Source organism: Triticum dicoccoides, chromosome 3A (assembly GCF_002162155.2).
Source record: "Triticum dicoccoides isolate Atlit2015 ecotype Zavitan chromosome 3A, WEW_v2.0, whole genome shotgun sequence".
Taxonomy (NCBI): Eukaryota; Viridiplantae; Streptophyta; class Magnoliopsida; order Poales; family Poaceae; genus Triticum; species Triticum dicoccoides.
The window spans coordinates 663,068,103-663,082,180 of NC_041384.1; the positions used below are offsets into that span (position 1 = coordinate 663,068,103).

The 14,078-nt window shown below is 49.5% G+C and overlaps 1 protein-coding gene across 1 annotated transcript in view; it reads left to right on the forward strand.

The window, feature by feature from the left end:
* Positions 1-12,632, forward strand: part of LOC119272805 (ras-related protein RABC1-like) — a 91,775-nt gene extending 79,143 nt beyond the window's left edge. The window contains exons 2-7 of the mRNA XM_037554190.1: positions 10,136-10,292; positions 10,435-10,503; positions 11,010-11,075; positions 11,479-11,600; positions 11,762-11,890; positions 12,229-12,632. Of these exons, the coding sequence (XP_037410087.1) occupies positions 10,136-10,292; positions 10,435-10,503; positions 11,010-11,075; positions 11,479-11,600; positions 11,762-11,890; positions 12,229-12,336 (651 nt within the window). The 3' untranslated portion in view covers positions 12,337-12,632. The remainder of the gene's footprint in view (positions 1-10,135; positions 10,293-10,434; positions 10,504-11,009; positions 11,076-11,478; positions 11,601-11,761; positions 11,891-12,228) is intronic.
* The last annotated feature ends 1,446 nt before the right edge of the window (positions 12,633-14,078 follow it).

The window sequence follows — 14,078 nt, forward strand, 5'->3', positions numbered from 1 at the left end:
TAGGCAATGGAGTTTGGGGTAAAGTGGTGGAGCTGCGCTCCGAAGAAGTTCAAAAAGCCACGGAAGAAAACACTCGGCGGCAAAGAAAACCCGCGATCAACATGGGTGGCCAAAAGCACACACTCACCCTCTACTGGCTGGGGCTGCCATTCCTTCCCCGGAAGCCTCGCAGCTCCGTGGGGGATCAAGCCCTCGTTGGCCATGTCGAGGAGGTCATTCTCCGTGATGGTCGACTGGATCCAGTCTCCTTGGACCCAGCCCTTCGGCAGGCGGGATCTGGACGAGGACCCTCCGCGGCTGGTGGATCTCCCCTTCGCCTTCTCCGATGCCGACGCCTTCTTTGCACGCTCCAGCGCCGCTGTCTTCTCCTTGGCCATGGTCGCCGGCGAGATGCGCGAAGGGAAGTGGTGCGGGGGCGAGAGCGAGCACGCTGAGCAGGGAGGAAGGAAGCAGAGAGAGGGGGAGAATGCTAAGGCGCAACGCAGAAATCCTCGCCGGGCACATTTGTAAAGTCCCTTCCGAGTGGATGACAGGTGGGCCCGGTCGATCTAATCATATCTGGAACAGTTATGCAGACGGGATACGTGGCGAAAAAGGCGGCGCGGAGATCGAGGCGTCCATGCCCCGTCCCATCCGAACGCCGCGGTCCGCCCCGCTTCGCGCGCGCCCCCAAATTTCGCATCCCGCGGAATCCGCGAGCAACAAATCAGTCTGTCAGGCGCGGTATTTCCGGCGATCCGTCGCTCGGAGATCGTCGAAGCCTGAAAGATCACTCGACGCAAAAACAGAATGGATCAAGTCGACTGAAGGCAAGTTGTTTCCTGTCGACGAAGGGATTCTTTGGTCCAGAACAGCGCACAACCAGAGCGCAAAGGTTAATTGGAAACGACATCAACTCCTTCTTCACTCGAAGCCTCAATCCATTCGGGGGCTAATGATGGGGTTATGTACCTAGGGTAGGGTCATGGACCTGATCCAAGTAACTTACCCTAGGACATCCTGAGAAGAGGTCGCCTTCCAGTCGACCAACGAGGATTCACTCGACTGACCTGAAGGACTCGACCACGAAGACTCACTCGACCACCAGGAGGTCAAGAGGCACTCTGCACTACAACGGCCTGTAATCAAGTAGACTTTATGATAGTAAAGGCCTTTATGTGGGGCGTTACCAGTAACGCCCCAGACTTAACTCACCTTAAACCCTCTCCTACGTGGGCTGGCTGGGGTCCTGGCGCACTCTATATAAGCCACCTCCCTCCACAGGCAGAGGGGTTCGGCACCTTGTAGCTCATATACACATAATCCACTCGACCGCCTCCGGGCTCCGAGACGTAGGGCTGTTACTTCTTCCGAGAAGGGCCTGAACTCGTACATCCTTTGTGCTTACAACCTCTCCATAGCTAGGACCTTGCCTCTCCATACCTACCCTCCACTCTACTGTCAGGCTTAGAACCACGACATTGTGGCCGTCTGCCTCCCTGCCAGGAGGCATGGGAGAGCTTGTAGAGATACTCAAGGGAGCGCGGCGGCGCTTCCGATTATGGAAGATATCTGCCTGCCGACAAGGTGCAAGGGAAGCCTGGGCCATGGTGAAGACTCGATATACCAAGGCTGACCCAAACCATATGGCCAAGGTCGGACTTGTAGGGCCTGACGGGAAAGAGATCACCGTCAGCTTGGTGTATGACCAAGTGAAATTAGCCGCAAAGTATTCCCAACAGGATTGTAGGCTAGACAGCCTGTTGGATGGTATAGAAGAAGAATTTAGTCAGTCTAAGTGACTGTGTACTTCGAGTGACATATATTGTCCCTAGCCAGATTGTAAATCATTTGTCATGGCGGACCTTTTCGCTTCAACCTCCGGACTCGCCAGTCCGGAGTGTATCCGAATACCCGCTCAGTTATGTAAAAACTGAGGTACGCTTGGAAACCAGGCGTAGGGGTCATAAGTGCTTGAACAGACAAGTACCCAACTAGTTATGTTATATTACATGGATAGTAAGAAACATCTTCCAGGGAGAATAGTTCCGTTAAGGGTTCCTTTCCCTGGGTACGCATGCATTAATGTGCATGTCCGAACTGCGACAAGAGACGCAGGATATAAACATCTGGGGTATGTATTCTAATAAGTAAAAATGTCATCCTTTGTTTGCCGACCGAATATTCCCTTAAGAACGCTAGCTTTCGGCTTCACCCAGTCTGAGGTACACGTCCGGCTGACCCGGCAGTAACAATCGCAGAGGTGCTCCCCTTATGCCCTAGCCGAATTAAGGGAACGTAGGGCATAAACATAAGAGCCAGGCAACCTAGCTTGGCCAAAACTTAAGTCATATCGATGCATATAATGGCAAAGAAAAGGTGCATGTGTAAAAATAACACATGTGCGGCAGGCATAGAGCCCAGATCATAATTATATTAAGCTTCTGTATAAGAAGCCCCCAGGTATAATGAGCGCGCTTAGCGCGTACAAATTGTGCAGTCAAGACACATTTTAACCTTTGAAGGCTGCGAAGAAAAGGAAGAAAGACAGAAAAATATAGATAACGAATATATAAAAAATTGACGGAGGTAAGGAGACGAACACAGAGTCCGGCGCTAGGCGTAGAACCTTCGGAGTCTAGCCGCGTTCCATAGGTTTGGCTCGAGTCGATTGTCCGATGCATCCCGCAGACGGTACGCTCCACCGGTCAGAACCTTGTCAATAACAAAGGGACCTTTCCATTTGGGTTTGAGCTTGTCCTTTTTCTTCTCTAGTAGGCGTAGAACGAGTTCGCCAACATTATAAGTTTTGGCTCGTACTTCTCTGCTTTGATATCGTCCAGCATGTTGTTGATAGAATGCGGATCGGGCTTTTGCCACATCACGCTCCTCCTCCAGGGCGTCCAAACTATCCTGCCGATCTAGCTCGGCTTCTTTCTCTTCGTACATGTGCACGCGAGGTGAGTCATGAATGGTGTCGCAGGGCAGTACCGCCTCTGCGCCGTACACCATAAAGAAAGGTGTGTATCCGGTACTGCGATTTGGCATGGTCCGCAGCCCCCATAGTATGGAGTCGAGCTCCTCGACCCAGTGCGTATCTGATTCCTTCAAGGACCGCACTAGTCTGGGTTTAATGCCGCTCATTATAAGACCATTTGCTTGTTTGACTTGACCATTAGTTTGAGAATGATAGGGAGATGCGTAATCGAGCTTAATGCCCATTTTGCTGCACCAAGTTTTTACCTCGTCGTCTGTAAAGTTCGAGCCATTATCGGTGATGATACTATGGGGGACACCATAGCGGTGTACAACCCTGGATATGAAATCTATCACTGGTCCAGATTCGGTCGTTTTAACTGGTTTGGCCTCTATCCATTTGGTGAATTTATCCACCATGACCAATAGGTACTTTTTCTTATGGCTTCCTCCTTTAAGGGGTCCGACCATATCAAGCCCCCATACCGCAAAGGGCCAAGTAATGGGGATCGTTTGGAGAGCGGTAGGTGGCATATGGCTTTGGTTTGCAAAGAGCTGGCAACCGACGCAATGTTGAACGAGGTCCTGTGCATCTGCTCGAGCTATCGGCCAGTAGAAACCTGTACGGAAGGCCTTACTTACAAGGGCCTGAGCTGCGGCGTGATGGCCGCAGAGTCCAGCATGAATTTCTGCCAAAATTTGTCGTCCTTCCTCCTCGGAGATGCACCTTTGCAGTACTCCGGTAGCACTTTTCTTATAAAGCTCTCCCTCGTAGACCTTGTAGGCTTTAGACCGCCGCACAATGCAATGTGCCTCGTTTTGGTCCTCAGGGAGTTCTTGCCTATTTAGGTAAGCCAAGAAGGGTTCTGTCCACGGGGCGATGACAGTCATAATCACGTGGGACGAATGTGTTATCTCGGTGGCGGAGCCTCCGATTACGTCAGATTGTTCGAGGGCTGGTGTTGTGGCCGGATCCGGACTGTTGTTGCCGGTCTCCCCTTCCCACACCACGGATGGCTCGAACAACCTTTCTAGGAAAATATTAGGTGGGACAGGGTCGCGCTTAGCGCCGATTCGGGCGAGGATATCTGTCGCTTGATTGTTTTCTTGGACCACATGGTGGAATTCGAGCCCCTCGAATCGAGCTGACATTTTGAGGACGGCATTGCGATAAGCCGCCATTTTTGGGTCCTTGGCATCAAAATCTCCATTTATCTGGGATATTGCGAGGTTCAAATCCCCACGCACCTCTAGGCATTGAATGCCCATGGAGACTGCCATCCGGAGACCATGCACAGGGCCTCATATTTGGCTGCATTGTTGGAGTCTGTGTATAATATTTGGAATACGTATTGGAATGTATCTCCGGTTGGGGATGTTAGGACGACGCCTGCCCCCAGACCCGTCAGCATTTTAGAGCCGTCGAAGTGCATGATCCAATTGGAGTACGCGTCATATTCTTTAGGGAGTTCGGCTTCTGTCCATTCGGCGACGAAATCGGCCATTACTTGTGACTTAATGGCTCGCAGTGGTTTGTATGATATGTCGAACAGGAGGAGCTCAATAGCCCATTTAGCAATCCGGCCCGTGGCATCGCGGTTGTTTATAATGTCGTTGAGTGGAACCTCGGAGGCCACCGTAATTGAACACTCTTGAAAGTAGTGTCGTAGTTTTTGGGATGCCATGAAGATCGCGTATGCTATCTTTTGATAATGTGGGTACCGGGATTTGCATGGAGTGAGGACAGTGGATACGTAGTATACCGACTTTTGAAGTGGGAACTTATGTCCGCTCGTTTCTCGTTCGACGACGAGCACTGCGCTTACAACCTGGTGTGTTGCCGCTATATATAACAGCATTGGTTCGCCGATATTTGGCACGGCCAAGATTGGGTTGCTGGCCAAGGCAGATTTTATTTCTTCCAATCCGGTCGTAGTCGCGTCCGTCCACTCAAAGTGTTCGGTGTGCCGAAGAAGGCGATAAAGAGGTAATGCCTTTTCTCCCAATCGGGAGATAAAGCGGCTTAAGGCAGCCACGCATCCAGTTAATTTCTGGATTTGCTTGAGGTTTGTTGGGATAGCCAACTGTGCAGAGCTTGGATTTTAGCCGGATTCGCTTCAATTCCTCTATTGGAAATGATGAAGCCCAAGAGCTTTTCGGCGGGTACGCCGAAAACACATTTTTCTGGATTGAGCTTAATGGAATATGCTCGGATATTGTCGAACGTGAGCCTCAAGCCATCTATCAAAGATTCGACGTGTCTGGTTTTAATTACTACATTGTCTACGTATGCCTCCACTGTTTTGCCGATTTGTGCTTCTAGGCATGTCTGAATCATGCGTTGATAGGTCGCACCGGCGTTTTTGAGCCGAAAGGCATGGTGTTGAAACAGAAGGGGCCGTATGGAGTAATGAATGCCGTTGCAGCTTGATCGGGCTCCACCATCTTGATTTGATGGTATTCGGAGTATGCATCGAGGAAACACAATGAGTCATGTCCCGCAGTAGCATCGATAATTTGATCGATGCGGGGGAGGGGGAAGGGATCCTTGGGGCAACCTTGTTAAGGTCCTTAATATCGACACATAGGCGCCATGATTTGTCCTTCTTTGGTACCATCACCAGGTTTGCTAGCCAGTCCAGATGTTTTATTTCTCTAATGAATCTGGCCTCGAGTAACTTGGCTAGTTCTTCTCCCATGGCTTGTCGCTTGGGTTCGAAGAAACGCCTAAGAGTTTGCTTGATCGGCTTGTACCCCTTTAGAATGTTTAGGCTATGCTCGGCTAGCCTGCGTAGGATGCCTGGCATACCTGAAGGATGCCAGGCAAAGATGTCCCAATTCTCGCGTAAGAACTCCCGCAGTGCGGCGTCTGTTGTGGGGTTCAGCTGTGCCCCGATGGATTCTGTTTTTGAAGGGTCCATTGGGTGGACCTGGAATTTGACTATTTCGTCCGCTGGTTTAAAAGAGGTGTACTTGGATCTTTTGTCGAGTATCACGTCGTCCCTGTCCACTGTAGAGCGCAACGCAGTTAGTTCTTCGGCCGCGAGGGCTTCGGATAACGCTTCGAGAGCTAGTGCGGCGGTTTTGTTTTCGGCACGGAGTGCTATGTCCGGATCACTATCTAGAGTGATGATTCCATTGGGCCCAGGCATCTTGAGCTTCATGTACCCGTGATGGGGTATAGCTTGGAAGATCGTGAATGCCTCTCGCCTTAAAAGGGCGTGGTATCCGCTACTAAACGGGGCCACTTGGAATGTGATTTCTTCGGACCTGTAATTCTCCGGCGTGCCGAATACCACATCTAGTGTGATTTTTCCCGCACATTGTGCCTCCCGACTAGGGATGATTCCTCTGAAGGTCGTGCTGCTTTGCTCAATGCGGCTCTTGTCTATTTCCATTTTTCGAAGAGTCTCCTCATAGATGAGGTTTAATCCGCTGCCGCCGTCCGTGAGTACTTTAGTAAGCCGGAAGCCGTCCACAATTGGACTAAGGACCAAAGCGGCTGGAGCTCGGGCTGTGCAGAATTGAGGTTCATCACTGGCATTGAAGGTTATGGCCGTGTCATTCCATGGATTTATTGTTGCAACGTGGCAAACTTCGGCGAGGTTGTGAAGTGCCCGCTTGCGCCTATTGTTTGAGGCAAAAGTCTCGAAGACTGTCAGTATTGTATTGTTATTTTCCGCGGGAGGGTGCTCGGTGGTATTATTGACGAGGAGGTCCTCGCCGCTCCTGGCCATCTGCCGGAGTATCCAACATGCTCTAAGGCTGTGTGTTGGCATGGTATCCGATGTACTTTGAATTTTGCATGGCCCATTGAGCCATCCCTCCAATACGGTTCTGCGCTCTGTAGTGGGTTTTGGCTTCTTTGTAATTGGATTAGGTGACTTACGAGAGTACACCCTTTTAGTTCAGACAGAGGGTCTAGGAGCCAGAGGATCCCAGAATTGTGTTTGGGATTTCCAAGTGCTTTCCATCACACAGTACTTCCGTACTATGGACGCCAAGTCAGCGAAGTGTGTTATATCATGGTGACTTATGGCGTTGAGGATTCCCTTGTCCGTGCAATTTTTGCAAAAGAATGAAATTGCGTCTTCCTCGTGACAGTCCTTCACCTTGCTTATTGCAAGGAGGAATCTGGCCCAATAGTGATGTACTGTCTCTTGGGGCTCTTGTCTAATATGGGAAAGATCACTTATGTGAGGGTGGGTGGGTAGATTTAAGTCCAAACCCTGGCCCGGTCTGAGACCCAAAGGAGTTTCCGAGCTTGGTAGTTCGGGCTCTGGGACATGGCCCAATGGTACTAACCCGCTGTTCGATTCCATGTTCGAAGCTTGGGCCATGTCCTCCCGTAGACGGGTATCCGGCTCGGAGAGCTCGGGAATCCGGACATAGTTTGTCCTCAAAATAGAGGAAGAATTGCTGCATCTCTCCTCCACCACCGCTATCTGATGGGTAACCGACGGAGAGTTAATCTCCCTTTGGCCGGGTTTAAGCCCGATCTGATCATAGTCCGTAGCGACTCCCAATGCGGCAATGCGATCCAAGAGCTCATTCAAAGAAGAGAGCTCCATTGGATCCATCTGCTCGGTAAATCCCGAGCCGACGTAGAGGTTGTTTTTGATGACCCGAGAAGTCATCATCGGCGCGACGGCCGATGGGCGGTCACGACAAAGCCGCCTAATCGGAGAGTTTGGCCTACAGCCAGGGCTCCCCCAGAGGTAACGTTGTCCCTGACAACAAGGCGAGCCATCAGGCCTTACCGTGACGGCACAGTGGAACTCTTAATGAAAGCACCAATGTCGGTGTCAAAACCGGCGGATCTCGGGTAGGGGGTCCCAAACTGTGCGTCTCGGCCGGATGGTAATAGGAGGCGAGGGACACGAAGTTTTACCCAGGTTCCGGCCCTCTCGATGAAGGTAAAACCCTACATCATGCTTGATTAATATTGATGATATGGGTAGTACAAGAGTAGATCTACCACGAGATCAGAGAGGCTAAACCCTAGAAGCTAGCCTATGGTATGATTGTTGTTGTCCTACGGACTAAAACCCTCCGGTTTATATAGACACCGAAGGGGCTAGGGTTACACCGAGTCGGTTACAAGGGAGGAGATCTACATATCTGAATCGCCAAGCTTGCCTTCCATGCAAAGGAGAGTCCCAACCGGACACGGGACGAAATCCTGTATCTTCATAGTCCAGAAGTCCGGCTGAAGGTATAGTCCGGCCATCCGGACACCCCCTAATCCAGGACTCCCTCAGTAGCCCCTGAACCAGGCTTCAATGACGACAAGTCCGGCACGCAGATTGTCTTCGGCATTGCAAGGCGGGTTCCTCCTCCAAATATTTCATAGAAGATTTTGAACACAAAGATAGTGTCTGGCTCTGCAAAATAAGTTTCCACATATTGTCATAGAGAGAATAATATTTACACAAATCTAATCTGCTGACATATTCCGTAATGTGACACACCACGGCCAAGCCTTTATCCGAGTCGTTTCATTATCCCACCTCAGCGCGTCATGCGAGGCGGTTTCCTTGGCACGTCTTGTTAAAGCAAAGATCATGTCCCCTTATTCCGGGATTCTCATCAATGCGGGCGTGGGTAACCCAGCCGCTTCTAGGACTCCTAGATCATAGGCAAGTCCAAACGGACACGGAGAGGACGCTTGATATTCACCTTCTTTATAAAGGGGACAAGGCTTTTATTTTTCCCTCCCGTGCTCAATCGAATCGTTCCCCCACCTCAAGCTCAAACGCCCGAAGTTCAGGTCAGGTGCTCCGAACCTTCAGTCATGTCCGGATCTAGCCTTCAAGGCCAATGGGTGCCTTCCTCCGTCATGGAAGAAGACATCAAAAAATTGAGGGAGGCCAGATATTTGACCGCCGAGATTTTGCATCGGCTGCCTCCCCGAGGGCAGGCCGTTCCCACCCCCGAACCCAACGAGAACGTCGTGTTCGTCTCCCACTTCCTCCGAGGTCTAGGCCTTGCTCTGGATCCTTTCGTCAGGGGTCTGATGTTTTATTACGGGCTAGACTTCCATGATCTAGCTCCGAACTCTTTTCTTCATATCACGACATTTATTGTCGTGTGCGAGGCCTTCCTCCGGGTTACCCCTCACTTTGGCCTATGGCTCAAGACCTTTGAAGTGAAGCCGAAGACGATCGAGGGGCAACATGCAGCGTGTGGAGGTGCCTCAATATGCAAGATGGCAGGAGCTCCGTGGCCCAAAGGTTCCATCCCAGAGGTGTCTGAATTGTGGCAACAGGAGTGGTTCTACATCACGGCTCCTAGAAGTGCCAAGTGGGCGGCCGCCCCTGTTTTCCGCTCGGGCCCTCCACCACAACTGATGTCATGGATCAGCAGAGGTCTGAGCTGGGGTCCAGCCAAGGACGTGCCTATACTGCAAAGCCACATTCGCGATCTCATCAATGGAGATTTTAGTTTGGTTGCGGTAATACAAGTTATGCTGGTTCGTCAAGTCCAGCCTTGCAAACGCCGGCCTGTTCGCCTATGGGAGTTCAATCCCGAGGGACCGCGTGTCATTCAAAATTTTCTCGGCCTGACGCACGAGGAGATGTACAAGTCATTCTTCGGACCTCAGGTGGAGTGTCCGGAAATCACCGAGGACGTGGGCCTGAATAGTAACCGCGCCGCCGAACAGGTAAGGCATCTTCCGGCCGAACATACTATCTCTCCTTTGTTACGGAGTTATTTCTGAGAGTTTGCTTTTTGACCAGGACTGGCTAATAAAGGCGAAGTTGATTCGGTGTTCGGCCCCCCTTCCTGAGGATTTGGAAAATCCGGTATTGGAAAAGATGCTCCAGACCGCACCTTGCCCGAAGCCCTTGAAGGAAGATACTGTGGAGGATAATGCGGGCGGACGCGAGCCCCCAACGCTGCCCATTCTAGACGAGGGAGCAAGCGTCTCCATGAAAGAAGACAAGCAGAAGAGAAAAAGGACTGCGCCCGGGGATTCGAAAGCCGAAGCTTCCAAACGGGAGAAGAAGTCTCCCACAGAGGGTCCTACCTTAGGGGGCGCCGTTGCCGCACAAAGTCCGCGGGGGGATCAATTCTCCCGCGAGTCGTAAGTGACCCGAAATACTTTAATAGTACAGATATATCATTTTTTTTTCTGAGAAGATAACCACCGCATATATTTTTACATTTCGGGCCTTAGCTCCTCTCGTCGACAGCGTCGTCCTCTCAGGCGCAGGCGCAGCCGGACTTCGATTACCTGTTCAAGCTCCTCCTCATCGGCGACTCCGGCGTCGGCAAGAGCAGTCTCCTCCTCCGATTTACATCCGACTCATTCGAGGACCTATCCCCAACCATCGGTACGCACATCCCTAATTTCTTTCTTTCTTTCCCTCATCTAATCAAATCGAATCCAATCCAATCCAATCCAATCAAACCCATGGAATCCCTAATTGGATCCCTGATGAGATGAGATGAGATGAGATGCAATTGCAATTGCAGGCGTGGACTTCAAGGTGAAGATGGTTAACATTGCCGGCAAGAAGCTCAAGCTCGCCGTCTGGGACACCGGTACCCTACTCCCATCTCCACTAGTTTCTTACATTGAACCGTCTCCGATTGCTTAGGCCCACTCCACTCCGCTCGCATGTCATGTCATGTGAAACTACACTACATATACTCTGTTTCTCCAATCTCTTCACTACTCTCTGCTTGCTTTTTTAATTCTAGTATACTGTAAAATTGTCCTGTCCTGTCCTGTCCTCCCCTGCCCTCACTCCTCAGTAAAATTATTTCATTGCATTGCATTGGGGTGGAGGGTCATCTAGGATATTATCCTCTAAACAAAGTAGAGCAAGGAAGAATAGTCCCTGGTTCCAAGCTTTTAGTGTTATGTCACATCTAACACATGACAATTTTGACCGCCTGATGCTTTTGTAGAATTTCCCCTTTCTTTTGTTTCCGAGTAGATTATGTGTGCAATGCGATTCAGTTTTTTTCTCGTTTTCTTAAATGCCCCAGTTCACCCTTTTGAGTTCTCATGATTTAGCTGCTGATGCCGTGTGCCTCTTGTGCAGCTGGACAGGAACGGTTTAGGACCTTGACCAGCTCTTACTACAGAGGGGCACAAGGGATCATCATGGGTAATATGTTTACCGTCTCATACTCCTTCCTTTCTTCTCCCCGTCCTATGTATGTATATTCATGCAACTTGATGGCACATTAAATAGCCTAGTTTTGCAACCAAACTACTCTGTCAATTGCCTTATACAGTATTATCAAAACTACACATCAGCTTAAGATTCAGTTATAGATGATTAAGACTTTCGTGACAGAAAATTACTGCATCTATAGAGCATCCTTTCAGGCTTGTTGCAACTTTTGAGATCCTCATACAAGGAGGGTACAACAGTTTTTCACTACATGGGGTCGCAAAGCCTCTTTTTTTTGTTGCTGTTTCTTTTATTTGTGTGTTCCTTGCTGGGTTCTAACGAGCTGTCTAATTTGGAGAAATGCCACTTAATAAACGTCTCGTCTGTTTTCCAGTGTACGATGTTACTCGCCGAGAAACATTCACCAATCTCTCTGACATATGGGCCAAGGAAATTGACCTGTATTCGACCAACCAGGACTGTATAAAGATGCTTGTCGGAAACAAAGTGGACAAGGTACCGCTTCTGTCCACACCTCTACATTCTTATGTCACTTATCTGTATTTGTGTCGAGGCATGCTGCATAGTAGGTTTCTCGGGTGGATGTTTTTTTTCCTGTCTGTGTTTAGAGTTGACTTGAGAGCAGAGCTGAATGTGGATAATGCTTGGTTTGGCAGGAAAGTGAGAGGGCTGTCACCAAGAAGGAAGGCATTGACTTTGCCAGGGAGTATGGGTGTTTATTTCTGGAATGCAGTGCGAAAACCAAAGTGAACGTGGAGCAGTGCTTTGAGGAGCTTGTGCTCAAGGTATGTATACATGATGTTGTGACTTCCAGCTCTCGATTCCTTCTGTATCTGGCATGGTTGTACTACTGTGAAACTGCACTTCAAACGGCTATTCATGCATCAAGGCGTGTCCGTGCACACTAGTGGAATGCTGCTTGTTCTGTTTATGTGTCTAGAAAAGGACCAGTATAAATTAGCTCTTGTTGGTCGGTCTTGTTACTTACACGTGGAACACTCTCACAGATAGAATAGAAACATTTACTAGTGCAGATGATTCAGTATAAATTTTCTGTATTGAATGGAGTTTTTCTTTCCCATGTGTTGAAACTGACATGAATGTTGCCCGCACGATGGTGCAGATATTGGACACGCCGAGCCTGTTGGCGGATGCATCCTCTGGGGCGAAGAAGAACATCTTCAAGCAGAAGGCGCCAGAGGCTGATGCTGCGGCGAGCGGCTGCTGTTGATTTCATTCACGCATGCTAATCCCGGACATCTATCTATGATCTATCTTAGTGGAGGATGGATGACAACGTTTGTTGGAGAAAGTGATGATATCTAGGCAGCTTGTTTGTTTCTGCCGGTTTTATTTCGCTTTTGTGTTGCTGTATATGAATCAGTCAGTCGGTCGGTCGGTCAATGCTCCTCATGTTGAAGTTGAATCTGAAAACAAAACACAGTACCTTGGCAGCTTTCAGCTCTCTCTATAATGTACGTACGTATTATTAAGAAAAGCTCTATAAATTTAGTCACGAGGAAACAATTGATTTGTGCTGAAATTTAGTTTATAAAATCATCCAGGTGAGCTCGTGCATACAAACAGACGTGGTCGAGTTCCTATACTAGGCTAATCAGTTTTCTGTTACATCAAGTTTGTATGCATCAACTCTATCAATCTGAACTCGTGCTTGCAGAGAGACATCAAGTCCATCAGTTCGGAATTATTTGTCCTTGGACATTATTTTTTTGTTCCTTGAGAACATGTTTGGACAGTTGCATGTTAGGACAAGTACATGTCTCCCTCCAAACACGTTCAGAGAAGATGAATTTTTTTGCATGCTCAGACAAGTTCTCCCTCCGTAAAGGAATATAAGAGCGTTTAGATCAGATCACTAAAGTAGTAATCTAAACAACACTCTTATATTTCTTCACCGGACGACGGAGGGAGTACATGTCTTGATTTTTGCATCTTCAGACAAGTTCCTTTCAAAATGGCTCAGAGAATATTCCTGCATTTTGCATGTCTCAGTTCAATTTTGCTCAATTCCAGCACTGTGCATGAACCAACAGTTGCTCTCAGTTCAATTTTGCTCAATTCAACCAACTGCCATTAGTTTAGGGTTCAAATGAAAATGACAAACAGTACGCTCGCTCAGATTATTGCCAAGACCACAGAAGGTGCACTGCATCTGCATGAGAGGAAGGGTGGCACGAGCTGCTTCAGGAAGCCAAGGTCGTTCGTTCCTGTGTCTTGTCCATCTGCGCTGGCGCAGGAAGCCGTTCCACAACTCTGACAAAGTACAATAACAACCCAACTGATGGACAACAAGGAGTTCTTGACCGCATACATACTATATTACTGGAGCTTGCAAATGCGTTTAATGATCCGCAGTTTCTACCTCCCCATGGGGATGTACCTGAATGAGTAGAAGGTGGTTTCTCATTGTCAGAAGAGTCAGCCACAAGACCTACAGAACCTGTCGGTGAAGAATCCCAAGCAGTCAAGCAGGCCTCGCAGCTGCGCAATCTCATTCATAGGCAGAGACACAGCGGTAGAGATCGTGGTAGAGACATATCTGCTGATGAAGAGCGGACACCACCACCCGTGGAAGCCAAGTGTAGTGTCGACGAAGAGCAGCGAGTCGACGTAGAGCGGCATGTTAAAGCCACCGGCGGCGGAGTCGGCGTAGATCAACGATCACCATGTACGGAAGCCGCCAGAGGAGTCCTCCTTGATGTAGGGCGGTCACCATCACGTGCGGAAGCCATCAAATAAGTCGTTGTAGAGCGGCCACATCCGTGGGCGGAAGCCGCGAGAGGAGTCGACGTAAAGCGGCCACTACCACATGCAAAAGCCGTAAGAGGAGTCGACGTAGAGCGAGCACTACCACCATGAATAGATGCCGCGAGAGGAGTCGACGAATAGCGACCAACACAGCCTGCTGAAGACGCCGTATGTAGGCGACATCACAGACGGACGAGGACCAAA